This window comes from Vidua macroura, chromosome Z (genome assembly GCF_024509145.1).
Source record: "Vidua macroura isolate BioBank_ID:100142 chromosome Z, ASM2450914v1, whole genome shotgun sequence".
Lineage (NCBI taxonomy): Eukaryota > Metazoa > Chordata > Aves > Passeriformes > Viduidae > Vidua > Vidua macroura.
In genome coordinates, this window is record NC_071611.1 from 81,496,462 (window position 1) to 81,523,897 (window position 27,436).

The 27,436-nt window shown below is 38.4% G+C and overlaps 1 protein-coding gene across 3 annotated transcripts in view; it reads right to left on the reverse strand.

The window, feature by feature from the left end:
• Nucleotides 1-27,436, reverse strand: part of XRCC4 (X-ray repair cross complementing 4) — a 142,788-nt gene that overhangs the window by 109,162 nt on the left and 6,190 nt on the right. For all 3 annotated transcript variants that reach the window (XR_008441438.1, XM_054004164.1, XM_054004165.1), the window contains exons 2-3: nt 19,569-19,718; nt 16,933-17,120 (exon numbers count right to left, since the gene is read on the reverse strand). Coding sequence is in view for 2 of the 3 variants with exons in the window: in XM_054004164.1 (XP_053860139.1) it covers nt 16,933-17,120; nt 19,569-19,707 (327 nt within the window). In the remaining variant the exon portion in view is untranslated. The remainder of the gene's footprint in view (nt 1-16,932; nt 17,121-19,568; nt 19,719-27,436) is intronic.

Consider the following 27,436-nt stretch of genomic DNA (forward strand, 5'->3'; position numbering starts at 1 on the left):
GGCTCAGAGCACAGTCCTGTCTCTGTGGTTCTCCAGTCGAGCCAAAAAAGAAATAAAATGTAAGTTTATATGAGCCTTAGTACCAGAGTCGAAAGAAACTTCTTTCAAGGGAAGACTGGAACTTTTATTCACTCAGACTGCCAACCTGAAACTGAAATAGCTGGAGGGCAAGGCCTTAAAGCAATTCCAATCTGGACCAGCCACGTCAAGATTTTTAATATTTAAATCTGCTACCTTCCCACAGGTCATAAGATTGTGCACTTGTCATACAATTCAGGAGAGAAAAAACAGTCTGGGTATGGAGCTGAGACTCCTTTTTAATTAATTCAGTGATCCAATACTCTTAAAATAACTGCATGCTTACAGCAAGGGGCTCGAGAGGGCTGCCACATCTGGGACTTTATTAGGATCACGGAATATCCTGAGTTTGATTCTCCTGATGGGTCCTTTCCAAGTCCAGGTTCTGGCCCTGCAGAGGACAGCCCCAACAATCCCACCCTGTGCCTGGAGTGCTGAGGAAAAACCACATCTGACACCTACAGCACAGGGCTGTCACAGGTGTTGCTGTGTTTTTATTCACAAATAAATAAAGCTGGTGCAGATACGACCCAAGGAGCACTCAACGTTTTTCTCTCCATCACCCAGATCAGCAGGAACAGACCCATGAAGGTTAATGAATATAGCCTGTATAGCACCAATTTGTAACCAATTTTGAAAAGTTATATTTAAGACTTTAATCAACTTATGTGGCCTTTTTTGAAGGAACAAAAAGAGAAGTGAATACACATGTTAACTTCTCTTTTTGAGATGTGAATGTAATTTTTACTTTATAAAACAAGGTGCCAACAAAATTATCATGGAATGATATTGATCTAATAGTCTTGATTCCATGATAAAATTCAACAAGTTACAAACTTAAGTGTGCTCATCTATGTAATATCTTCCTTAGTAACTAATGGATTGTCTTTGTGATACAAATATTTTTGCTTTTCAGATTCAGAAGAGGAAATGGATCAGTCTCAGCTGTCTAAAGATTTGCTAGAAGAATTAAAAATACTGTGGAAATTATTTTAAAGATTGGCACAGAGTATTTCCAAGTCTGCATTAGACCACTACAGTAACTGCAACCCACCAATGAGAGTTCTGAAAGACGCTTCCAAAAACACATGAGATACAATAAAAGTGATGGCCTGCAACCAGGGCTGAACAGAAGCCCTTCATAACTCAGGAACTTGGTGAAAAGAGCAGTGCTGCAAGCTTTTCCAGCATATTGTCCAGTGGGTGAGTAACCAGCAGGAACCACCCTGTCCTGGGCCGGCGCTGCCTCCCCGCCTGCCAGCTCAGGCTTCACAGCAGCTCCAAAATCCACTGCTAAGGTACATAGGCAGGGACTAAAGACTGAGCTTAACTCCTTTTGTTTGCTTGTTTGTGAGCCTGGAGTGATGTCTGGAGGGGAAAAAAAAAAAAAAAATGAACAAAAATGAAACAAGACACCATTCTCTGTTCGGTTTCTAAGACCATCAGAGCCAACCTCGTGCTGTGTGTTTCTTTAATTATGCAATCATCCTAAATATTCACACAGTATTTCTTAGTTTTATTGAAATATAAACTTGTAGGGATAAAAAGCAGGCTGAGAAACATCAGACAAGTTATACAGATACCCAGTGTTGCTACAACGTGGTGATCACACTCTACAGAAGATAATCTTGTTAAATGAACAAACTGCTTGCACACTGTGAATTTAAGGGAGATTGTCTCTTTTTTTCACATGTTTATTGTCTGGTTTCCACAGCAATACACTGCCTGTTTGTTTTGAACATGACATGGAGAGCGCATTTGTTCAAGGCACTATTTTCTCAGCTTTATACTGTACGTGCACTGATGGTCTCGGGCCAAAGGAGACTCAGGACTCCGAATGCACAAAACCCAAAAGGATCCAAAATGAACTTTGGCCAATCCCAGTTTTAGAGCACCAAAATGTCAAAGTTACAGCTGTTCTGCCTTAATGAAGACATGTACTGCCCAGCTTAACCCAGTCCTTCTCCCCTTCTCCCCACGAGGGAGGCTGATGACCCCGTGTCAGTTTATCTCACCAAATGTATGTATTTCACCCAGAGGTTTCCTGCTTTGTGTCCTTCTTTTCTCACCTCCATCTCCAGCCTCCACACAGGCACAAAACACAAAAAAAGAACATTGCACACAATTTTACAACTACTCTTATTCATCCACAGAACTGCCACCACCAAGAGTTTAAGACAACACTAATTTGCTTTTCCCAGTCTCAAAAAGCACTAAATTCAAGCACCAAGACATTAAACATACCCATTTCACTTCCAGCGTCTAAGTTTTGACCTTTGCTCAAGTCTGTCCAATATGGAGGATTGCTGGCAAAAGCTACAAGCCCAAACTCTCCTCAAACCCTTTCAAGAGGGTTCCTCTGAAGAAACTGTAATGCATTTCTCCAATTTTGAACAACTCTTTCTGTTAAATTCTAAGGTTCTAAGGTTGCTAACTGGTTTGAAGCGATCACATCTTTCAACTCACTTTTATTATAAAAATCAAGAAACTGCCTGGTTTCCTCATGCTAACCATTTCCACCACTTGGAAAATGCACTCAGACACTTTTTTTTTGCTCTCCATCTCAAAGTGATACCTCATTTCTTCACTCTGCAGATGATAAGCCTAAAACAGATATATGAGTCAAGAGCCACAGCACTGCCCTGGCACTTTTGAAAATCTTTGGTTTCTGATACAACTTTCATTCCTGGATTTTATTCTGCCTTACCTAATCCACCAAAAAGGGGCAATGAAATGCAGAACTCGCGTGACAGATTCTCACTTCAAAGCAAAGCAAGGATCAAGATAAAGAGTAACACAAGATATAAAAAACTGATGTGGGAATTCACTGACATTTTATTCTCTGAACACATGAAAACAGAGCAGTGGATACCTCAAGGACACAACCTGCAGGGATGAAATCCTCAGGTTTTATGGAGACTTTCTATCTACAGTAGACATGAAACATGTACCACACATATTTTAGGCTTGAACAACAGTACAAATGTAAGAACCACAGCCATTACTTATTTCACTGAGTCTCAAATCCTCAGACATTTCAATAGAAATAATTAAATCCAGCTTTCATGTAGAATATGGAAACTTCTACAGCGCTACCTCAAAAAAATCTATTGTGATATTCCTCATCCACAGATTTCCTTAGCAATCTTTTTTTTTTTTTTTTTTTTTTCCCACTTTTAGGTCAGTCTAAGTGATCCTGACATTCTCTTCTTTGGACATGAGTAACTATAGGAATGTTAAGCCTTGATCCTGTCTTGCAGGGGGATTTTTTTGTAAAGGAAATTTACCAGCCAGAATTACATTTTCATTCTGTAATCCCTTTAGTATTTTAGCAGACTTGCCTATTACTTTAATTCCAGACTGACTACAGCACAGGCAGCTTCAGATTTCAACACCAACAAGTGGGATAGGATACCCACTGCATGCTGACAGAACAGTAGCACATTTTCAAGTCTTCCATAACTTCCCATGGATTTAGCATTAAAACCAGACTTGAGCAAGCCAGAAATCAGTTGAGCCAATTCTTTTTGCTCTCTTGGACACCATTTATTTGAGGAGAATGGTAATTTAAATGTTTTCATCTATGTAATATCTTCCCTAGTAACTAATGGATTGTCTTTGTGACACACAAATATTTTTGCTTCTCAGATTCAGAGGAGAAATACTAATGGAACATCTTGGTCTGTGCTGAAGTGATGGCAACTTTTTTCAGCATTATTCAGAAACTCAATAAGACTAACAAGAATATAAGCCTAGCACAATTCACAAAATATTTTTCAAAAAGAAAGCATTTCTTCTCTTAATTCTATCAGTTGCAGGTTTTTTTCATTATATTATTCTGATTATCTTCTGTAAACTCAATTTTTTCTACCTAGTCTTTTGTACTTTGACACTCCTACTTAAGCAGGAAAAGCCTCATTTAAATGTGCTTTCTTAAGCAAGAAACAGTGAGACTTTTGATCCTTTAAATGTTTTAAATCTTGTTGATACAGATCTATGTACTTGATTCAACCATCTGTATGGTCTTTATTACCTTTTCTAAAGGCAAGGCAGCATAAAGCAAATTAATCAAACAAGAATCAATCACCCTTTATATCTGTGTATAGGAAATCCACCATAATCTGCACACAGAGAACACACAAGCTAAAGAAACTAAATCAAAGATAATGGCTTTGTTATTAAAAAAAACCCCCAAAAACACCAACCAAACCCCAAACCTACATTCCCATTATTAACTCGCAGCATTATTAATTCCATCTCATGTTTCTGTAATATTTTAATACCTCACTTCAGGGCAGCCATGAAGAATTTTCATAACTTCCACAGTGATGGGAAGACAGATATGAGGTTAGCTCTGAACTCCAAAAACTCCCATGCAGCAGCCCTGGCTGCTGCCAAAAGATCACAGATGGATGCCATATGAGCAGCTGAGACCGTGATGCTGAAGGGGAGCCATGGAAATTCTTTGCTTGTAACGTACTCGTGCAGTTCCAAGGTGTAACATGCACCCAACTCAGTGCCTTAGCAGTTTTGATCTTCATCTTGATAATTTTATAGCTGTGCTCAGCAAGAAGCTTCAGGAAAGGGAATCAAAAAAAGCAAGGTGACAGAAAATTGAAGTGAAAACATTGCAAAAAAAGATGAATGTTACGAACAGACCATGAGAGACAGAATCAGTTTCGAGATTTTTTTTTTTAGCTGATTTTTCGTGCTAACAGAATTTAGTGCAAAAATGTAATTATGTTTTTCTTTACAAATCCAGACACTGATTTTATCACAGTGACTTTTTTTTTTTAAAGGAAAGGAACAGGCTTTCACTTCTGTTCAGAATGAAGTCTCCAAGTTACAAGCTATCTGTGATTTAAGTCCTTTTGTCTTTTGATAATCAAGAACTGTCTGCAGAGAGAGCCCAGAAACAGCTTCTCTAATACTCCTAAATTGCATATGACTAATCCAGGGGAGTGGGATGGAAAAGGGGGATGGAAATCTGCCTGGGCTGAGTCACTGTGAAGGCACAGTAAAGAATGACTGCTGTGCAAGTCCAAAGCTATTGAGACATAAATTGGCTGACCTAGTAGCCAGTTTTTAAGGCTTAGCACAAATATGAGAACTGAGCCCTCCCTTGACATCTCACACTTCCCCTTCCAACAAATGAAATTTCTGAGTTGCAATGAGAAATAATTTTCAACTTATGAGGATGCCACATAGCTGAAATGATCAAAATTTAGAAGCTTCAAACTGAAAAGCTGCTTCAGCTGTGTTTGATTGTTTGCTCCAACAGGATCCAGCTAATGGACTGAACAATAAATAGTATTTCTGAAACCCAAACTCACTTGTAATTGTGTTTGACAAATAAGTTAAAAGTTCCAGGTTCTTTTTCTTGGCTATCTGTTCTACTGCTGGCTTAAGTGCTGCATATTACTCTCTCTCAGCAGTGTGAACTTCCTCGTGAAACACTTGGAAAAGGTAAAACAACAAGAATGACAGGCTGAAATTCTTCAGAGGATACATACACAAAACCTCCCTAAGTATGAGAAGGCCAACAGGCAGACAGATCAGCTTTTAAAGTCACCACATAGAGAGGACTACGAAAAACCAATTTCAGGAAAAAAACCCAGCATTTTCATAGTGTTAATTCCCAGTGGAACTTTCAGCAAAAAGATATTTTATTTGGAAAGAAGTGTCCAAACTGAAATACCTACAACAGCACTACTATAAAACTATCTAGTGTCCATGCCATTGCCTGCAACTGCTGCCATCCCCACCAATTACAATAGTGCACACAGTAAAATACAAGAATCCTATGACCTAACATGCTCTGAAGCAATCATTTGAAGGGTTTATCTACAGAATGTTTTAAAATTAGCTGCCATGCCCATGGGAAAGACCTGATGGAAACTCAAGATCTTGCCTATCTTCCATAGGTGTCAAGTTGATAATGAATGGAAAATTTACGGCCTGCTAAACAGCTGGGCATCTACAGCAACCAAAAGATAATCCTTGGAAAACAAACACTGAAGGAAACCAGATCCTATCTCTCAAACAACCCTCCTTAGCCCATGGCTATGAATACTCACTCTTCTTCACTGAGGACAGCAGCTGGGACCCGTAACAGGATGAGCTCCCAGTTAAATGCCCAACTTGAGGGCAAACCAAGAGTCCATTCAGACATCACTTGGGAAATCCTTAATTACTGGAAAAAAAAAAAAAAAAGCCCTACGGCATTCAAATATGTCTTAGCTACAACTTCAGGTTTTATTGGTACCTCTTTTTCTAAAGTAAAAATGCATGTTCACTTCTCAAAAGGCATGTTCCTTCAAAAAAGGAACCTATTAACAGGTTAAACGTGCTTTTTCAAAATTTGCTGTAAGTTTCCAGTGGGGTGTCTGTAGAAATACCAGAAGGTCATGGTGCAATCCAAGCTGTGTTAATGTAAGAGACAGGGTTAGTTCCTCAGCTATCAAAAGTCTGTAGCTTGGGTGTTAGCAGCAGCCAATCTATGCTATTTGTCAGCAATAAGCTGGTTTTGAGCACTACCCAAAAGCTTTAAGAACTTCAAGAAATACAGCCTCCATCTTGTCACACAGTACTCAGAAAACAGTAATTACACAATATCCATGATGGATTCCAGCAAATATTACACACTGACACCACATAAATGTTAACTCTGCACTATAAATTTACTTTTCTGAATTCTAAGAAACACAAAAAAAAAAAAAAAAATGCTTTCCCACATTTTCCCCTGTATCTCCCACAGCACATCCCAATGTTCAAAAACTAATTTCAGAATATTTTTTCCTTAGCTGCTCCTTTAGCCTTAGAGCAAAATACAGATTTCCTTCTCAAATCAATGCACACCCCCCTGATCTAAAGCTACAGAGAGGTCAGTATAGCCTGGAGAGCCTGAGGTTGCCATCATATACCAGTAAGTTGTAACATTTCATCTCTGTTTTTAAAAAGAGTGCCTATGAGAAAGACCACTCTCCCCTGATTGCCATTTTCTCTTCAAAGGCACTAAAACAACAAGGCAGAGAGGGGTTTTGTCACCCACCAGACTACTGAAGCATTAACAGCTTTATGGAGAAACCCACATGAATTTTTCAACAAATGTGACTACATTTCTTTTACCACATGGAAATATATTTCTTTCCAATGTCATGGTCTGGATCAGGTTTAACGTTGTAGCTGAAAGGAAAACACTCCTGTGTCATGGAATTGATGTTATTTTCCTAAACCATGTGACCTGACATGTAGGGACTTTAATTTCTTTTTTAATTAAAGTAGCTGCCATTTGTTGAATGACATCATTTTCCATGCTCAAGTACATAAAATACCCAGTTTTGTAACTGTCACTGAGCAAAACCTGCAGAGTCACTCACACACCATGAAACACAAGAGTTTCTTCAGGTAAAAGCAACAGAGAACTAAAAATTAATTTACTAAAATCCGAGATTGGCAGATAACTGAGAAACATTTCACTGGACTCAGTTTTGATGAATCAAAACCAAGGATGTCAGATGTGGTAAATTAAGCAAAAAGCAGTTGCAGAATTTTGTTGACCTCTGAATTAGCTGTGCAATCACACAGAGAGCCTCCACTACCAAACGATGGTGTAATGAAATTTTAACCAAAGAAGGACAGACAGACACGTCACTGACTCAGTTTTAAGCTTCTCTTTTTCAATAAGGAAACTCTAACACTCCTGAAGGACCAGTATGATAAACTCTGAGTTTAGACAGATAGATTTTGTCCAAATCTAGCTTAAAGCCTTAAAATTGTAATTTTAAAAAAAATTAAATATTAAATTTAAAATACAAAAATCTTTTATATGAAAAAAATTGGTTTGAGAAGGGAGAAAGGTCCAGGGTGGGTGTCTCACCAGCTCTAGGTTTACTGGGATTAACTAGCTCAGCTTTATCAAGCACTACAGCACTGTCAGAAAAGAGACATTTCCTCCTACCACACTACTGACTTTCACAGGAAAAAGAAACCACAAGCAAACCCACAACAAAACATTACGCTGTCAAGAGAAGACAAGTTATTGTTAAAGCAAAACACCTTTAATAATTGCCATTAAAAATTTTCAAGAAGTTAACAGAAGTTGTCTTTAAGATCCATACCAGCCCTAATTATTCTATTATTCTGCAAGACATGGAAAAGACAAAATTGAGCATATATTTATGAATATATATCATTATACACTTATGGTTTACAGGTAAATCATTCAAATATCATGACCATCATCTTTGAACACACACATTCTCAGAACACTGCCTGGGCACACTTCACCTCCTGGCTCTTACCAGGGGAATTAACACCATCTCAAACACATTTGCATTCTCTAAGAGCTCTTTCAGTACCCAGCAAGAAGAACCAGCAAGAAGTTAGGGGAGCTTTAACACAATGAAGAAATTGTTCAGAAAAACACGTGGAACAAAAAGCTCATGCTTTTGTAAAACGAAGAAAGGAGCACAACAGATGTGAAATGGTTTAGTGGATCTTTCTGTTTAGACAGACCTGGAAAATGGAGTCTCCTAACAAATAAAAGATAGCAGGCAATTCCTACAGGCTTCACAATTCTCCACGACAATTCCTGATTTGTTATTATTACCACTAAGCTCTTTAAACAACTTGGACTCTGAATAATATACACAGAAGTACGAGAGATTATGGATAAAGGTACTAATTTCAGGGAAGTGGCACCCTCTGGAAGCTTGTTACCCCGAGCTGACGTGGTGGGGTTAGGCAGAACGCACGTGTAACTCTAATTTTGGCATCCTGCTGATTATGTATACTGCTCCTGCTAGCCTCTCCACAACAGCGGTCTTGATTAAAGAGCATTGTTCAGGAAGGGGAGCACATGCATTTGCAGATGGCATAAACATGCTGCAGTGACTAAACAATGTTTGATGAGCACATGCAGCCCTGGCAGAGGCCCAGCTTGTGTTCTGCAAGCCCTGCCTGACAAATTTGAGATAAAACACACAGCTCGGCCATGAGGGGCAAAGGCAGCAGCTCCCCACTCCCAGGCTTAAAAACAGCTGGCAATAAAGGTGTGTAAATAGATGTCAAACTCCTCAGTTTTAGGTATCAGCCCTGTCCCACAGAAGATAAACCCAAAATTAAGTATCTGGTGTCCTTCATCTTGTGTTAGGGTTTTCAAGTGGGAGAGTGCTCATTTTTACCAGACCCTTATCCAAAAAAATACTACTCTTATTCTCTCCACATTTTATCTGCCCTGATTATTTCCCACAAATGAAGACCCTCAGTGATAGTGGATAAGGTCAGTCTTATCCTGTGCAAATTTACATCATGGCAGTTGTTTTAGAAAAATTGATTTTAAAAAGTTCTTGAGGACCACATTCAAAAAGGAAAAATTAAAGGACTGGTACCTTCATGTTCTTTTCCTAAGAACATCCTTTTTGCGGTCATGCTGGTTTTATCCCCAGATTACATCACTGAAAAAGAGAACTGTTAATTATGTCAGGTAACTAACACAGGTAACAGCCTCCTTCCACTGGTTAGCACAGCACTTCTGTTACCACATGTCCACATAAGGGCCCTATTAATATCCCTGTCCCAAACATCTTCAGTGATTTACCCACGGCCTGCAAGGATTTTGGGAACAGAACACCTTAGTTATGTAGTTTACAGGCTTTTCAAGCTAGCACACCCACATAAGAGCAGACTGATTATTTCTCTGACATCTTGAACAAGAGACAACTCATATTTAGTTATTTACAGTCAAGGAAAACATGGGGGTTTGCCCCTCATCACAGCTCACCAAACCTTCATGTGGTCTCAGAAACTTAACAGTTTTCTTGCATACAAATCAGTGCGTAAAAAAAACAAAATAAATACTATATATATATCAATGCAGTTCTTATTTTAGTTCCTCAGTTTCAACTCATATCCTAGGCAATGTGTCACTAGTTCTTAATGAGATGAAAACTACATTACTCAATGTATTTCAGTCCACCAAGTCAGTAAGAATGGCAAAACCAAAACTGCAGTGGTGAATGGCTGATTTAGAAAATCCCAGCAGGTCACAGGACCGCAATTTTTACTCCTTTGTGAGCCCAGGGAGTGGGTAAAAGATGACAGTGAATTAGTCTGTTTTCAATTATTAGCAAAAAAAAAAAAAAAAAAACAACGAAAAAAAAAAAAACCCCCAAAAAAAAAAAAAAAAAACCAAAAACAAAAAAAAAAAAAAAAACAAAAAAAACCCAAAACAACAACAACAACAACAAAAACCAAACAAACAAACAAACAAAAAAAACCAACCAGTGCTTGTAAAGGCTAGAGAAGTTCACATTTTTTCTTAACTATGCATCTTCCCCACATCACCTCAGGCTTAGACCTCTCACCTAAATGAGAACTTGCTAATCAGTAGCCCAAGTTAGTCTCTAAAAGCTACATTAGATAAATCCTTTTCTTTTTTTTTTTTTTGTTTTTTTTTTTTTTTTCCCCTGGGAGTTATTCAGCTGAGAAGAGAAGAATACAGACTCAGGATAGACTGAAAGAATAGTCAGGTTTATTCCAACTAAATAGCAAAATTCGTCCCTGATGTTCCTAGGATGGATTATCTATACAGAACAACAAATTCTCATTCCAGCTGGCATTGAATAAGTATGAACACAACTGCAAGACAACAAGTCCAGTGTAAATTAATGGAAATAAATCTCCCATTGTTCTGCAAGATGTACAGCCATCAATTAAATGAGCAAAGAACTAGCATAAAAAAACTCTGACTGCTTCCAAATCCCAGTTTTGAGCACCCCTGCAGCTCCTAAGAGTATTGACAATGTTCTGTTACATATCTGTGTTAAGCTAATAACCTGTGCTAAGGTATTATTCACACACTGAAAAGACAATGTGCTTTTATGAACAGAACAAAAAACAGTACCTCAAACTCTTAAAAAACCCCAAAGCTTATGTGAGAAAAACACATGCAGAAAGACTAGGATTTGGGTTCCAAAAATAAGGAAAAAACCAGTTACACTTTGCACCCAACAAAGCAGTTGACATCTAATTTTTAATGAAGAGTCAGGCATTATTTGCAGAGTTACCTGAGAGGAACAAGAAGAAAACATAATGAAACAAAAAATCTTCTATGGAAGAGCTTTTTCCTGGAATGATACTACCCAGAAACCTACTCTTGAAATTGTGTGATGTACCTGCCTTTCTGGGAAACACATTTTTGCAAGAGAACCACATTTTCCAGTGAGACTAAAATATTTCAGAACTTTGAAGGGAAAAGATTCAATTGGAATCGAATCTTTTGCTCACCAATTCCAAATCCATGTGCAATCTGGCTTCAGATTTTAAAACTCAAAGACCCTTAGGCTTTGTCCTCATTATAAAAAACACTCATTCCACATACTGGCATGCAACAGGCAGTAATTAGCATTCTGTCAAATCCTATGGGCAGGCACACACCTCACAGGGTTTTTAGGGAATCAGCAAACTTATGGTAGTGCTGTTCCACCAGAAAAAGAGCTGATCTTGCTCTGCTCACTGGACACAGAAATTAGGGACTTTTCCTCACTGTTTAAAGAAAATTTTGTTTTTATGTGTGGACTACTAATACAGACTGACTTCACAGTGGGAAACCAAAGATACGTGTATTTTAAATCACTGCAGCTTAAGCAAAGAAATCAATATGAAGTGTAACACTTTCGTCACTGCACATTCTGCAGCTCCCTCATTTCTTCATCCCATCACCCCGCAATATTTCCATATCTGTCACTTTTTAAAAAATGCAAGACACCCTGAGTTTGCCCTTTTCTTACATTTCAAGACATCTTCTGTAACTGCAGCAGAAATCACAGAGGTGTTGAAGTTGTTTGAGGCTTTAGACATATCCACTCAGTATTTCATACTGGAAAAGGTGCTATTTTAGTGAACCTAAGAGTTAACAGGAGGTTGACAGCTCTCCTGTGCCTTTGCAGGTAGAAAGATGAATGCTTCCTCTGGAGCTCTGAGAGGGTTTCTGAAGAGAAACCACTGGTGAGATTCTCGGTGGTTTTCAGGCCCTGGCTGCTGCTCATCTTCACAGAAAATACAGGACTGGGGTCTTGCAGTGAAGGTTTAGAGCCCACACACAGTAATCTCTTTTCCAGAGCACCTACTGTCCCCTGTAATTTGTGTTTGGGAAACTAAAGCTTGCCAATATGCCATGATTTAAAGATTTCTTCCTCCTAAAAGGAAAGCATTTGTACTCCGTTCTGCAAATGAAAGCAAGCCTTGATGTCCACACAGGGATTTGAAATGCTCAGCAGGTATTCCAAAAAGGGAACATCTGAAAGAATCAAGGAGGGGAGACAACACAGTAACACCAAGAGGGAGAAAGAATAACTGACAATTTTTCTTGCACAAATCCGAGTCTTTTATTTTACGAACACATTATGTATACTTGAAATATGTTTAGACTCTCATTGTACTCAAGAAATACGAAGATGCCTTTTATAGTGTAATTTACAGTAAGCCTTAAAGCAACTAAACTACCATTTTTGTCCAGCTGGATAAGTCCAGTGAAATACACAGATCCTAACAGGTTGAGAAAAAATTGAAGACATAATTTATTCATCACAGTGTTTGATTCCTCCTTTTTCAACGATACCAGCTTTAAAGGCATAAATTACCAGTATTTTAAATTAATTTCTCCAGACTACTGCTTATCAGAAGCAGCAAATACATAATCTAATGGCTAAGCAAGGAAAACAGCAGAGCTTAATAAATTCACCAAGACTTCTGTCACACCTTTTGTAGCTACACCTTGTAGGTGTATTGTACACCTACTAATGTGGTAGGGAATCATTATTTCAGAATGACCTTTCATTCTGTAGCCTTTTTTATCTCAAGGCTACAGAAGTGATGCACTGCATTTCCAGTGTACCTGAAATACCTGAAGGTACACCCGAGGTGAGATGGGGAAAATCACGTGGCACTCAGAATTCCAAGATTACTTACAAGGAAACACTTAACGTTGCTATTACATAGGGCACATTAGAAGCCAGCTATTTCTAAAATGGGCTTCCAAGAAATCTATTCAAGTGTGCACTCTCAGGTGCTGAAGTACATAGACATTAAGTGATATAAGTGATATGAGAGTCGTTACTTTCACACTGACCTAAGGATTAATCATTTCATCTTCCTCTCTCCTCAGCTGGTGGAATTGCCTGGGAAACCACCTGAACTCTCAGTGACCTTTGCTAACCAAACAACACATCCTCAGTGGTTTGGAGCAAAGTAAGTATTCAGACCTTGAACCAAGATAGTTTGGACAGCACAAAGAACTCTACCAATTACATTTCTCTCATTTAGCATTTTGGTTAGCAAAAGCTTCTCCAGTTTTTTTTTTTTTCAACTTTTAGTAAACTTAAAATGAACTCACAGGCCCGACCAGGGAAAAGCAGCCACAGGAAATGGGGGAGACAAATAACAGCATCTCTTCCATCCTAATTAGCAACAGTGCTGCATCTAAGGTTGAATTTGTTAAGCTCTTACCCTCCCTGTTTACAAACTTAAGCAAAAGGCAAGGGAAAAAAAAAACAAAAAAAAAAAACCAGAGCCTGTCACATTACTGTAAAAAAAGAGACTGCTAGCACTCAAATAATTGTTTATCAAAGGCTATTTAGTCTATTTAATTGCCAGCCCTGAAAAAAAGAAAAAAAAAAAAAAAGAAAGAGCTTGCCGGATTTCCATTATTTATTATATGTGGAGTGACTCGCTGAAGCACTTGGAAAGATTTACTTCCCAGTGGTCACCTACTTAGATCAAGCACTAAATCACTGCCTCTGTGGCTGGTGTTTGTTTAGGTGGCAGCAGTTGAGCTGGACCAGCCTCCCCGGCCCCTCGCCGGGGTCTGCGTGTGTGTGGCCCGTCCGGGGCTGCAGCTGGATCCGCGCACAATTCCCACTGTGCTCCACAGACATTGTTATTCCAGGGTCCTTCCCGACACCCCAGGCACCCCAGACACGGCTCCCAAAGGCAGAGCCACCTGTCCTGAGAGAGGTAAATCTCAAATGCGCTGGGATTTTCACCGAGTGCGTCGGAATTCTCACAAAAACACGCTGGGATTTTCACTGAGCCCATCGGGATTTTCACCAAACGCGTCAGGATTTTTAAAGGCACAACTTCTTAGGCTCAGCTGCCCATCCTGAGGCACAGCCAGAACCAGTGTTTCTAAAGGTCAGACATCATTATCTCTCCTGATCAACATTTCAAGATAAATAAGTACTAAAACCCTTATGGACATGCCTTAAGATATATTATTTTTCTTATTCTGTTACTTCTAAGCATTACAGGCACTACAAAACAAACACATTACACTGTGCTCCCTCTAAATGAGGCAGGAATTCTTCACGATTTGGGGAGGTTTTCCATCCATTCAAAACACAAACCATCAGCACTCATCCATTATATAAACCTTACATACACATCATTATTATACAGTAACGATTATAAAGACTTTTAAAATGATATGAAGATACAGGTTTGGTTTCACTCCATCAAAGCAGGGCAGGAGTTAGGTGTAAGCACATTCTTTCATAGGGCATGGAAGGAACCTGTGTGTTCATCAACTGAACAACAGGTGAATCAAACACCTTGTAAAGTCATCAAATGTACTACACTGGCAATGCAGATAATTAAAATGCATTTTTCATTGCAGTCCCTTTCAAAGCAAGGGGCACAACGGGGCTGCCACCAATTCCTCCAGAAAACACCTGGGCAGTAAAACAAATTTTCCGTATCAGAAAGCATTTCCCAGTAATATGCCTATGTTTCCCTTTGCTTAACACCACCCCACTATTTCTATTTGCACTCCTGCAGACCACCCAGCACAGTTTTGGCAGATAATTAGACTTTACGGAAGCAGAGCCTTAGCAAGGTGCTGCAAAGAAGGTAAAACTTATTTCAAATACCACGGTTTGGTACAGCCATGAAAACAATAAATCAGTATCTAGCTCAGAGATTTGCCATCCCCATGTGGGATGCAAAATTATGGCAGAGCTCAGCTCTGGAAATTACTGGGCACAGGTGACTGCTGGTGATCAGCATCATCTTCTAGTAATTCAAAATAATTAAAATAATTGAATTATAAATATAAGCGTGCATGTATTTCTGCAAAATAAGGCAAGACATAGTATTGATTTTCTAAGACTACAAAATTTACTCTCAAGCCCCCATATACCATTTTAATGAAAAGATTTTGCAATAACTTTTACTTACATGGAGATTGATAAGCATTTTATAGCCAAAGTGTAACAATGCATTTCAGAAGTTTTTGCCTTTTTTTTTTTACTAAAAACCGTTAATTATTAAACTGATAATAGATAAGCACTGAGTTTAAGTCATGTTTAAGCTGCAGAGTAGTTTCTCTAGGCTTCCTCTGCTGAATTTATTGTTATTGTTATTATAATATTTTATTATTATAGTTTATTATTATTGTATTTCATTTTTATTACTGTTGTTGTTGTTGTTATTATTATTTAGGTGAATATCAGCCCTCTGTATGTACAGAGGCCAGAAAGATTAATTTCCTAACGTGATGCTGAAAAAGAGAGATCACAAATACTTCCACAGAGAGTTTGCAAAATGTTTGGAACATATTCTATTACATGCTTGAAAGCTATTTCTAATACCTAATTCTATTATTTAATTCTACATAATTGCTTTGGCAATTTTACTTGTAGGCATTAGTTTAGTACAGAAGGAGAAAAAAAAAAGGTGCATTTTCACCCACGAAATCCTATCTTATCTAAAAACATTCTTTCAACACCAAAGGATTAAAGCATACATAGGAATCAAGGTTCTTTGTATTTTCAGTTTCTTTGGCCAGATTATTATTTTCCCAAATTGACATAAAATTGCTTTCATACAAGTTAAATTTCTCATAAGCCTTAATTAATGGAAACATGTATTAGGTGAGCCCACAATCACGAGGATGTTTTCACTTAATAAAAATACAGAATGTATTTAATCTGGCCTGTATTTAGAACATGTGTGACACAAACAGAGCAGAAACAAAACAAAACAAAAAAAAAAAGGATTTTTAACCTTACTGCTCTCAATTTCTGAGTAGGTCCCAAACTTGCAACATCTTTGTGAACAATCAAGCAGCTTACAGGATTTAGGGTCAGTATGGCCCTTGGTTAAATTCACAGAAATAGTTAGAATGCAGACTGGTACACTTACATGGCCTAACTTTTGGCTCCTCAAGAGCCAAATTCAGCTGAAATTTCCTATACTGCACAAGAAAAAAGACATGTAAAAGAATAAAAAAAAATCACAAATTGGGATATTCACCTTAAAAGTTAGCTTCTTCTTCAGAAAAGTTTTTATGCAGCAAAATACAACCTGAAATATCCTGAAGTATCTACAGATATAGATTATACTGGTTTCTTTCCTTTTTTAAGAAGGTCTTTCCCTTTGCAGCCAAGCAAGCAGCATGGCACCACTTTCCCAGTTACAATTTAATGCAACAATTTCAGCCTTAGCTTACAAAATATCTGAAGTAGTTAAAAAGTTAATTTTAAAACTATATTTCAACGTTTGAAAATAATCTTGCCTGAATTTTGTTGGGTTTTTTTTTTCTAATTTAGGTGAGTAGTACAGAGACAGGATGAAGAAACAAGGAAAACAAAAATGCACAGGAGGCTACAATTTGAAAAGGGCAGCATCCATCCCAAAACACCCACTTTCTTTCTAGCTTGGCCCATGCAAGAGCTCAAAACACTCACTCAGTCTGGAGTGGGGATCACACATCTGATTTTAAAGGCCATAATAAAATACAAAAATGTATTTCATACTCATTGTTTAACAGTTAAATTTAAACATTCATCTACTTACAGAGCCATCTTTCAGGTTCCTTTCATAGGAGAAGTGACAGGCCTTATTCTGCTCATCTCTTGAAATCACAAAGTTGTATCTGCCAGCTGACTCTTCTCCAGCTATAAGTGCTTTCCTCAGCTCTTCCACATATTTCTCTCTGTCCATTTCTATGTCAGCAGCCTCCCTAGAAATGTCTGATTCAGACACTACCAGAAAAACACATGTGAGGAATAAATATTCATATGTGTGGGAAAAAGTATATGCATTATACATTACATAAAAAGCATCTATTAATATACACTTATATATATAAAATACTGCATTTATATATTTGCTATATATATAAACAGTGCACCTATTATACATAGATTTACTATATATATCTTAAACTATATATATAAAAGTATATACAGATACACACTGACTAGATGACCATTAAGGTCCTTTCCAACACAAGGCATTCTGTAACTCTGTGATTCAGTGAAATATTAGGAGATTATTCTTCCCTTGAACACACATTGGTGTGTAATTTTCATTTGTGAGGCAAAGAGGGGTAGAAAAAGGTAATTTTGAAATACTTACAAAGGAAGTGCTTGTCTGGAACAGTGATTTCAATACTGAGAAGATCAACTTTTAATAACAGTAAGAAAGTCATAAAAAGAAAAACACTAAAATACTAAAATTCTGCAATAGAGTACTGTGGGTTTGTTGGTTTGGTTGTTTTTTTTCCCCCGTATATGCTGCATGTTCCTTTATGATTTAAAACCAGCAGAATTGATCAATCATTAGGGAAATATGATATGCATAAATACTCATAGATGTAGTTCTTTAACCCAATACCAAGGTAAGACACTAGATTACATTACATATTTGTGTGCTTCTCCTCCCCTCCAACATTCAGTTTTCCCTCTCTCCTTAAACAGGACTCCTAACACATTTCATCATCACATTAAACATACTAAACCCATAAAAGACAACTCCATCAGCAACTCTCACTCTCGCCCTGGTAGGTCTTGCCAAGGAAAATAATCCACAGCATGAGAAACCCAAAAGGGATTTCCCACAGCAAGAATATTCTGACCATTGCTTTCCCTCCCTCCAGGTTTTGAATTTAAAATGGAAGCAGTCTCAAAAATGATATAATAACTTTAGAAAGTGACCAAAACCAATGTTTTGTTGAATGAAAACACAGATCAGTGCAGTAGGAAAGCCTCATGCACAAGAACATCAGCCCCCAATAAAATTATTCAAGGGACTAGAAATTCAGTAAGAATTTCTTAGAAACAGATCAGATTCTTCCAGAAGAGAAAAAAAATTTCCTCTGGATGATCACCCAATGCTCACAGCAGAATTGTTGTGTGCTTCTTTCTTTCCTTTTTAATGGTGTGAGGTCATCCTGCTTTCACTGCCCCTCTGTTTTGGGGAATCATTATCCCCCATTCTACCAGATGCAGGAATTCAACAAATGAGAACTGTGTCTACCTATTTTTTCTATACCCTCCCAACTATAGTGGCACAGCCTTCACTTGGAAAAATAAGAATCATCTTTTTGAGAAGTCTAAACTGGGGATCTTGAAGCCACCTCAGAATGAGAAGATCCTTCAAACAGAAAAAAACAGTATTTGCCAGTGTTTACATCTTTTTTATTGTTTCCAAAATAACTTTACTATTTTCAAGCCAAGAAAGAAAAACCTTTCACTACCAGGAATCAAGATTGGAACACATGCATTTGCTTTGTGCAGGGACCCCTGATCAATGGAGTGTTTGAAATGTTTAAAGGAATATGGAAGAGCAAATTTAATTGATGTGTTGATTTTAATTTACATTTATCTAATCTCAGACCTATATGAAAGCTTGGCTTGTGTAGGAACAGAGGAGGAACAACATCCACTGGGTAAGGAGAAAGATGGAAAAAAGGAACTACGTAGATATTTCTTATCATTCAGACACACCAGAAAATGGTTTTGCCTACAATTTGCTGAAAATACATGATTCTCTCCTCCCTTTGAAATATTTTTGCTACTGAGAGAAGGGCTTTTGATCAAGTATTTGACATGTCTCAAGGAACACACAAATCTAACCTTTTTTCACTAGGCACGAATAAGAGAATCATGCACATATGCAAAGACCCATCCTCTTACTGAGGTTTCAGAGAGTGGGAAAAAAATCCCACAGCCTAAGTTTTTCCTACTGATTGTCCTATTGTCCCTTTCCCAAAAATTCACTTCACTATGAAATACAGCTACCTTTGGCTATTTAAATGTCACGAAAACATTTCAAAAACATCTGCAAATAAAGGCTTTATGGACTCCAATCTGCAAATGGAACTTGGGTACACATTTGTTCGAGAATCTGGAGAAGACACAGAAGTGTTACTTCAGCATCACTCCAAGAAATTATACATTCTTGAGAAAGAACAAAACATTGCATATCCATGTGCTGAATGAATTAGTTTTAGCTTTGACACACAATCTCCAGATTTCAAAGTCCTCTGGCCACATCCCAGAAGATCATGAACCCCTCCTCCTCCATCACTGGGGACAAAACGCCCATGGAATTTCCATACAAGCTGTGGGACACAGCTTAGAAAGTGTTTTAAAGGGAGTAATTAAAAGCAGTAATAATTTAAATTAATGTCTTTTTCTTTCCATTACCTGTCCCAGTCCAGGCACGCTGACAATCACTAAGAAGTAAACCAAAGCCAGTGCCTAAATCCTTTTCCCATGACACCTGTAGAAAATAGGTTGCTTCTGGATCAGAAACTGGATGAATTCTGTTCAAAGTCTTCTCCATCTTCTCAACACCTGTTTAAAAAGCAAGATAATCGTGTTGTGACCACTGAGGTGGTTAACAGCTTTACACAACTAGCTTGGGGGTTGTATGTGTGGGGAACATACAAATAAAAGTATGCTTGCAATTTTATTCTACTTTCCTCCCCAAATTCATTTTGTCAGAGAACTGGTGATACTTGCAAACAGGAAACTGGATTATAATAAATAAGGTTTCAGTGCCAACAATTAAACGTATTTGAATAGTCTCAAATTAAGAAGCTGTCAGAAAGCTGGGGGACAGGAAATTACTACAGTCAAGCTTTTCCCCATGGCTCTGTTTTTAGCTCACTGTCTGCTATCACCCAAAGTACAGAATATTTAACATAATTCAAAGTAATCAACATTCATCTGGAAGACTGCCACGTGAAAGCTGCTACTAAGCTTCACAGCAAAGCAGAGGGAGTAGCAAATGCCAGCAACCCGAAGGAAGTATCTTAAGCACTGTATTCTGCGGAGAACAAAATATATGATGTTTCAGTGAATATTTTTGCTCTGTGGCAAAGCAGCTTGGCAACCTGTGCTTGACCTAAGATCTTCTCAAGAATCCCACGTATTTATACACAACCTGACTGAACTGAGAAAAGGCTACATGTTCACTCACAGGCTTAAAATAGCATGCAAAAGGAGGGAAAACCCAGATGAGGCATTCAAATTTAAACTACATGCACTGAGTACAATGGTGCTCGGGCAGGGATTAAATGCTCTATGGAGGTTTCCATCTAAAGTGCAGCAGTAAATAATCACGACCAGGATCAGTTCAGGCCCTGAAGGGACTCTGCTCTCCAAGCAGGAGTAGAAGAAAGCTTTTTCTTTGCTCCTGGACATTGAGAAACAAATCTAGATAGAGATTTAACTACCTTGGCTTCCCCAGAAATTGGCATTTTCAGGTTAGGAGAAGAAGCTTTAACTGCAATTGACTGAACTTTTCCTGACCCTTGCTCAACTCTGCACCCAACAACACTTCAAAATGCCTGTCCCTTGCCCAGACAAGTGCACAGCATTCAAAAGCAGCAAAATATATGAATTTAAGCATTGGTTTTCAAGGATAAAGCTTTAGTATTTACATCTCTAAACTACCACGCGTTTACTACTACAGATGTCATATTCCACCTTTATATTCCCTGAAAATGCAACAGAAACAAAAAAGTTATCAAAACATAAATTGGGAAATTAATCTGAGTCAAAAAAAAAAAAAAAAAGTAAATTTTCTAGTTACATCACTAACCATCTGGCTATTTCAGAAAATCTACAGCGTGTCCCTGCACCTGTAACCAAGAACAAAAAAATTAAATATTTGGGGGTGGACAGGTGGAACAATGCCTTTGCAATTGGTGACTCCAGAAATAAAGGCATTTTAAAGATTTGTGGGGCACTAACTGCCTGGCCATGGGTCAGCAATGAGCACGGGGCAGGAAACACGAGCAATTCATGCTCAAGCACACATGCATGCACTCTCCTTTGCCTGCCAGATCCCCTTTTGCTTCTTGTTAATTATGGAAAAATACAGCCTCTCGTGAAATATTTTCATAGAAGTCCTCCTCTGAAAGTCAATGTTTTTTAAAAATATTTCAATTAAAGACTGTAAAACAGTAGCAGACAACACTGACAGACAGCACACAGGGTACTGATGTAAGTATGTGTAGTTCAGCAGGAAGGTTTTCCTCGTTTTATGTGATTTTTATCACAAAGTAGAGCGGCATTCAGTGAAAAACACCTGCACTAGGGGCTTTCTTATCAACCCAGACTGTTTATAACAAAAAAACAAAGCAAGAGAATTAGATTTTCTATTTATATAACGATAAAGCACATGAAGTGTCCGTCAGTCCTCAGTCAGGAAAAGTGAGGTCAAAAGTAGCAGAGGAGAGAAGCCTGTTTATTTATTTAAAGATGCACTAACAAGGTCTCTGAGGCCTGAGACTAAATTCATTTGATACAGTGATACTGGTTTTCCATGCACACATCAGGATTTCATTACAGTGATGCAGCACAGCTAAAAAGAAAAGTTTTGTTTAGACAACACTATTGGTACCCCTGTGACAAAACACAAATCCAACAGAATGAGGAGACACAACCAAGAATAATACCCTGAAATTCAAAACAAATGCAAAATATGGTTTTCCTGCTTTTCCAAATTTTGTTGTGCAGCTCTGAAAAAAAGCATTTTCCAAAAAAGCATAAAATGAAGATACTTTTTCTCCCAGCTTTTATCTCCTCCACAGTGCTCACTGGCCTTTTGAAAGGAGTATATTACTCATTACTCCATGTTTAGGATCTGCCTCTGTAAGCAGAGCTCAGCCAGACTCCATCTCCAAGCACTCAACCCTTCCAACCCATCAGCAAAAGCTCAAGGACTCCTGGCTGTATACAATGCCTATTATATACTTCTCTTCAAGAGGAGGGAAAAACCTCCTTCATGAAAATTAGTCTGACCTACACAGCACAAAAAACTATCACTACAAACAGTATATTGTAACTTACTGCTTTTTTGAAAGCAAAACAATTACAACAACAACAAACTAAAAATCCAAATCCCCTTTCCCCTTATGCCTTTTATGTCCTGAGAGCACAGAGTTGACTGCAGTGTTCAGTAAATGGATAAACCACACACAGTTCAAACATGAATACAGCAAAAAAGACCAAAGGAGTTCCCTTCTTATTTACCAACAAGCAGCTATCACTAAAGAAATTAAAAATAGACAATAAATGAGGGCATATTCCTTATTCATGCACTGTAAGGTGACTGCACACATTTCATTCATTCTAAAGGCAAATCTTAATAACAGATGTACAGCACTGTACTTCCAAAAAAAGAAGCATTGCTCTGTATTTCAAGAGATGAAATAAAACAATCTCCTCAAACTAACCTGTCCCAATGCACCCACCTACTCACTAAATTCATCACCCACCCCACCACCTTCCAGTGTGTCAAGCTTATGTGAGCTTTCACAGATCAAATACTTCTGCCAGGTAAAAATTTCATTATGAAAGAAAGACAAAAATATAAAGGAGAGGTGAAACCTTGAGACTTATTTTCACTTTCACATCTTTGGGGTAGAAAGGTAGGAACTGTGTTAATGCTCAGAAAAATTAAAACAGCCCCTTGGATTTTTGAAGTGTCACTATTTAACAGTCCAGCTGTTGGCAAAGCTTGTTGAAACAAAGTAGAATAAAATAATTGCATAAAAGCAGGCTGTATTTTTACTGCTACCCAAGTTGCTGGGAGCAGCCTCTCATTATGGCAGCCTAAAAAGCCCCTCTGAGTCCGTCAGACCAGAGGAGCACCCTCAAGTGCCATTCAGCATCCAACCCCTGTGGGCTCTTCCCATTCACCACCTCCACAAAATGAGAGCAGTCGGTCCTTTATTCTTTCCCTGGTCGTGACAAAGCAAAGCTGCAGAGAAGTTTTAGGACTGGGGCCACAGAAGGGCAGTGTTCCATCCCTGGGGGGCACGGCACCAGCCCCTCTCCAGGCCAGGGGCCCGGGGCCAGCCTGCAGGTGGGGACAGCGGAGTGCCACCCCAAATTTGTAAATCAGAGGCTTTATTGAGGCCTTTAAACAGTCGGGGATTGAGCTGTTTATCTTTAGCACTTTGTCCCCGTGGTCTTTGGCTCCTGTGGTCACCATTAGGCAATGTTTCCCTCTGAGGAGGAATCAGCTGTTGGCTGGTGCCTCTGCCCTCGGAACAAACAGCACACACAGGCCCTTCTGAATGAACAAGACACTCTTAAAACGGGCCCACAAAGAATTTTATATGTTGTTTTGGATAGCACCAGGCATAGACCAAAAGCCAAATCTTTCAGGCTGCTCCAACACAGCATCATTGATAATATTCTGAACTTCAGCACTGCATTTTTCCTTTTTTTTCCCCATGCAGACTAATGGCTTTTTTTTTTTTTTTTAATTCCAAATTGGTTGGGCTGCAGGTGTTCCAAACCTCAGCAGCTACGCTTGGAAGGCTACTTACAGACCAGAAAGAGCTACTATGCCTTTGAAATGGAGCAATTAACTTAAGTGCTTTCTTGCTGAGGAAAAATGGGAGCTATCCACAGGGAGTTCAGACTAGAAGACCACACACTGCTATTGAAGTCTACAGTTTGGTTCCTTCTGACACTGCCCAAACTACAGATCATAACCTAATAATCAGAAGCTAATAGTAAATTCATAATCAGAGAAGAGGTACTATTCAGGAGATACTACATGTACTCATAAGTGGATAATTAGAGATTTAAACCAGTCAAGAGAAGCTCAAGATTGCTTTTAAAGATTAAAACTAGCTATTACCACATTTTCTAACAGAGGCAATAAGATAATGCCTATATTTATGCATATTTCCAGTGATGTATTTCATTCAAATTGATATTCTCTCATGTTAATTTAAAATTCCATTAACTCCAATACTTCAGGAGTAAGAACATTAAAATACCTGACAAAAACCTCAACTCTCACTCCATTAATCTTAGAACTACTGATTCAATAGGGACTTCCTCTTTTCTTATTTCTTTTTGGAGGAATGTGACTGGGCCAACGAACATGAAGACGAGTAACACAGCATCTTTCCTGTCCCATCTCACAATAAGGCTCCCACTCCTCTGGCCACAATACTTGTTTGACATTGAAGAATAATTCAATAATAACCTTCATGTGGAACTTACAGATAAATCTGAAAGCCAAAGAAGAGAAAAAATTGGAAAGAGCTTTTTTCCTTAATGCAATTTAGGGGGCTAAGACATTTTCTGTATTACATGCACCCTAAGTAATATTCAGTCGCTCTTTTGTTTAACTTTACTTTTAAACACGGGTTACAATTTCGCCAATAATGCAACTTTGAGTCTCTGAGATAAAAGAAATGAACCAAAAATTAGCACTTGGATATGAAGAACAGACTGAATGATTTTCTAACTTTGTGCAGAGAGGAAAATGGGCCATTTAAGAAATTCAGTGCTCCATGGCAACATTTGATCAGGAGATCATGGGCCCAACTGCAGAGTTGAGGCTCACATGGCTCACATTTGCACCGCTGCCTTCCCACTGCTTCATGGCAGCCACAGAACGATTGGAAACATGCACATGCTTTTTGTGCAACTGTGTGTCCCCCCCCAAAAAAAGAGAAACCCCAAACCAAAAAACCAAAAACAAATTAGTTCTGAGCTTGTCAGGCTCCACGGGACAATAGGATATGGAAGATCTGCCACAGAAGAGCTGGAATCCACGGTAAGGAACAACCCTTGTCAGGCTTATTTACTACAGTCACCAGCTGAAAAATGAGGAGAAACAGAAGGAAGCAGACAGTCAACAACCTTTATAGTAGGAATCTTACTAACAAGCCTTGATCTTAATTGTAGCCTGGAGGCAAAGCCCACCCTGGTGTCTTTCATCCCCTTGAAGTCTCAGGCCTAACCCCACTACCCACTGCAGGCATCCAGTCTTGCCAAGCTCACTTACAACCATCTACATTAAGCTATAATAAGGTTAAAAAAAAAAAAGGCCTTCAGTGTATTAAAATAAACACCAAAGTGGGCAATTATACGAGTATATACTAGCAAGTATGGGAGTATGCAGACAGATTTATAAAAGGGGCAGACCCTTCTTTCTCACCCTCTTTGTCACAATTCTTCCCAAAACTAACAGCAAATCCTCACTTTCCAAGATGCATGGATAAGCCAGCTTACACTAACTGAATGTCATAAACCTGCAAAAAAATAAAATTAAATTAAAATAAAGTCATGCAACTGTCATGTTTCCCGTTGAAAAAAAGTGAATTTTAGTAGTGAAGTTACTAAAAAGTGCATGTGGAAGGCAGCAAAGATCAAAGGCAACAACCAGCCCAGCCTCCAGAGGATAGATCTGGGATGAAAAGTCAGCGAGGCGTGTCCCAGAGACCCAGACTCCCTTTCTCTGCTGCTTCTGGAAGATGCAAGTCGCAACAAATCCTTTTTAACTCTAACTTGGCAACAGGACACCCTGGCTTTCCAAGGCCCTACCAAAGCCAGTGGTGGCACAGCGCCTTCACTTGAAAACCACTAGATACTTATTAAGAAAAATAATTCACTTCCTCCTCAAAAAAAATTAAAAAAAAAAAAAAGAGACACACATTCCAAATATATATAATTTTCCACATAATTTATCTGAAAAGACAGCATTAAAATTGCTGTATGTTTTGCAGATAAAAAACAGAAGAAGGAAGTTGTGCCAGACACAACCTTTGAGCCCAATGTATACAGCCAGTAAGAACAAAGATCTGGGAATTCCAAGTCTCTTAGTCATATTTTTAAAAGCATCTCTGCAGTTTTCAGTACCTTTGTATCATCCATTTGAGGATAGTAAAGTTGAGGAAATTTTTGGGGGGAGGAAAAAAAAAAAAAGCAGCATGTTTTAATTACCCTTCGTCCATCCAAAAATACCCCAATACATATGTGTTTTTGATGTATATTTGGATAAGAACATAGTCTGGCTGAGGTATCATCTGTTTTCCAAAACACTGCCTTCTTTAGGATTAAATATTATCAGGATATTCAACACAAATCTGTCGCACAGATTTCCTTTGTTGTCTATTTTTCAGTCCCCACACAGACCCTATACAATTCAACTCAGTCTGATGCGTTTCTCTAAATGCCTGACTTAACATCACTGAGCAATGGATTCCACTAAAACCTTTTTTTTTTTTTTTGCTCTTTCCCCCCTTTTTTTTCCCTTTTTACACTTTAAAGTCAAATAAATTTAGTACTGTCAAACCCACAAGAGATTCACAGGCAAGAGCACCCAGTCTGAAACAAAGATAAAAGAAACAAAGAAATCAGTGTCAGGTAGATATGGATGGATGTAATTCTGTATGTAGGATTTTCTGAGGAGTTTTGGAAAACTGAGCCCAGTAACCTGGAAAAACAAGTTTCACTAAATGTTACCACTTCACTTGGACAAGGGCAGGTATAAATATGAAGGCTCACATATCTTTCTCTCCTCCCACCTCTACACCCAAGACTTTTCAAAGAGATGGATTATTTTAATTTCCCGTCCCTGTCAAATTAATAATAAAAAATAGGCCTAGGCTCCAAATTGCTTTATCTTACTAAACAGTTTCCTCAGGCATTTTCTTTGAAGAAAATTCCGGCATTACCCAGTCTTCACTTAACCAAAGTTTTATTATGTTTTTTTCTTTCCATCTGCTATTTATCTATTAGAAAATGCAACACTAAACTCCCCGGAAACAAAGAGCTCACATGGCTTAAATTTATTAATTCAAAAATTGTAATTCATTTTGCTTCACCTGACCCTCACAGAAAAATAATTCACAAGACATTCACAAGGAACTGTGGCATTCACTTTCAATGCAGCTAAATTTCAATTTTGCAGCTCTTTTTCCAGCTATGTTTACTTACTTGGCATTGAGCATTAATTACTCTGCTGATGGATTAGGCTGAGTTTGAAGATAAGGCAAAAAGACACATACTGAGCACCAATTTCAGCTGTTTCCACACATGGGCACAGGTTCAGCATGGGTTTAGCTCAGGCTTTGTGATAATCCACATCTGACAAACCAAAGCAGGGCAGAACCACCAGTCCCTATCGTGGCATGTGCCAGTATTTTAACAAGGAGGGGATACAGGACAGAAATCCCACGACCTCACCGAGCTCTGAGCAAACAAGTAGGATTGTTAAAAAAAAAAGAAAAAAAATAGTAAAATAACCTGAG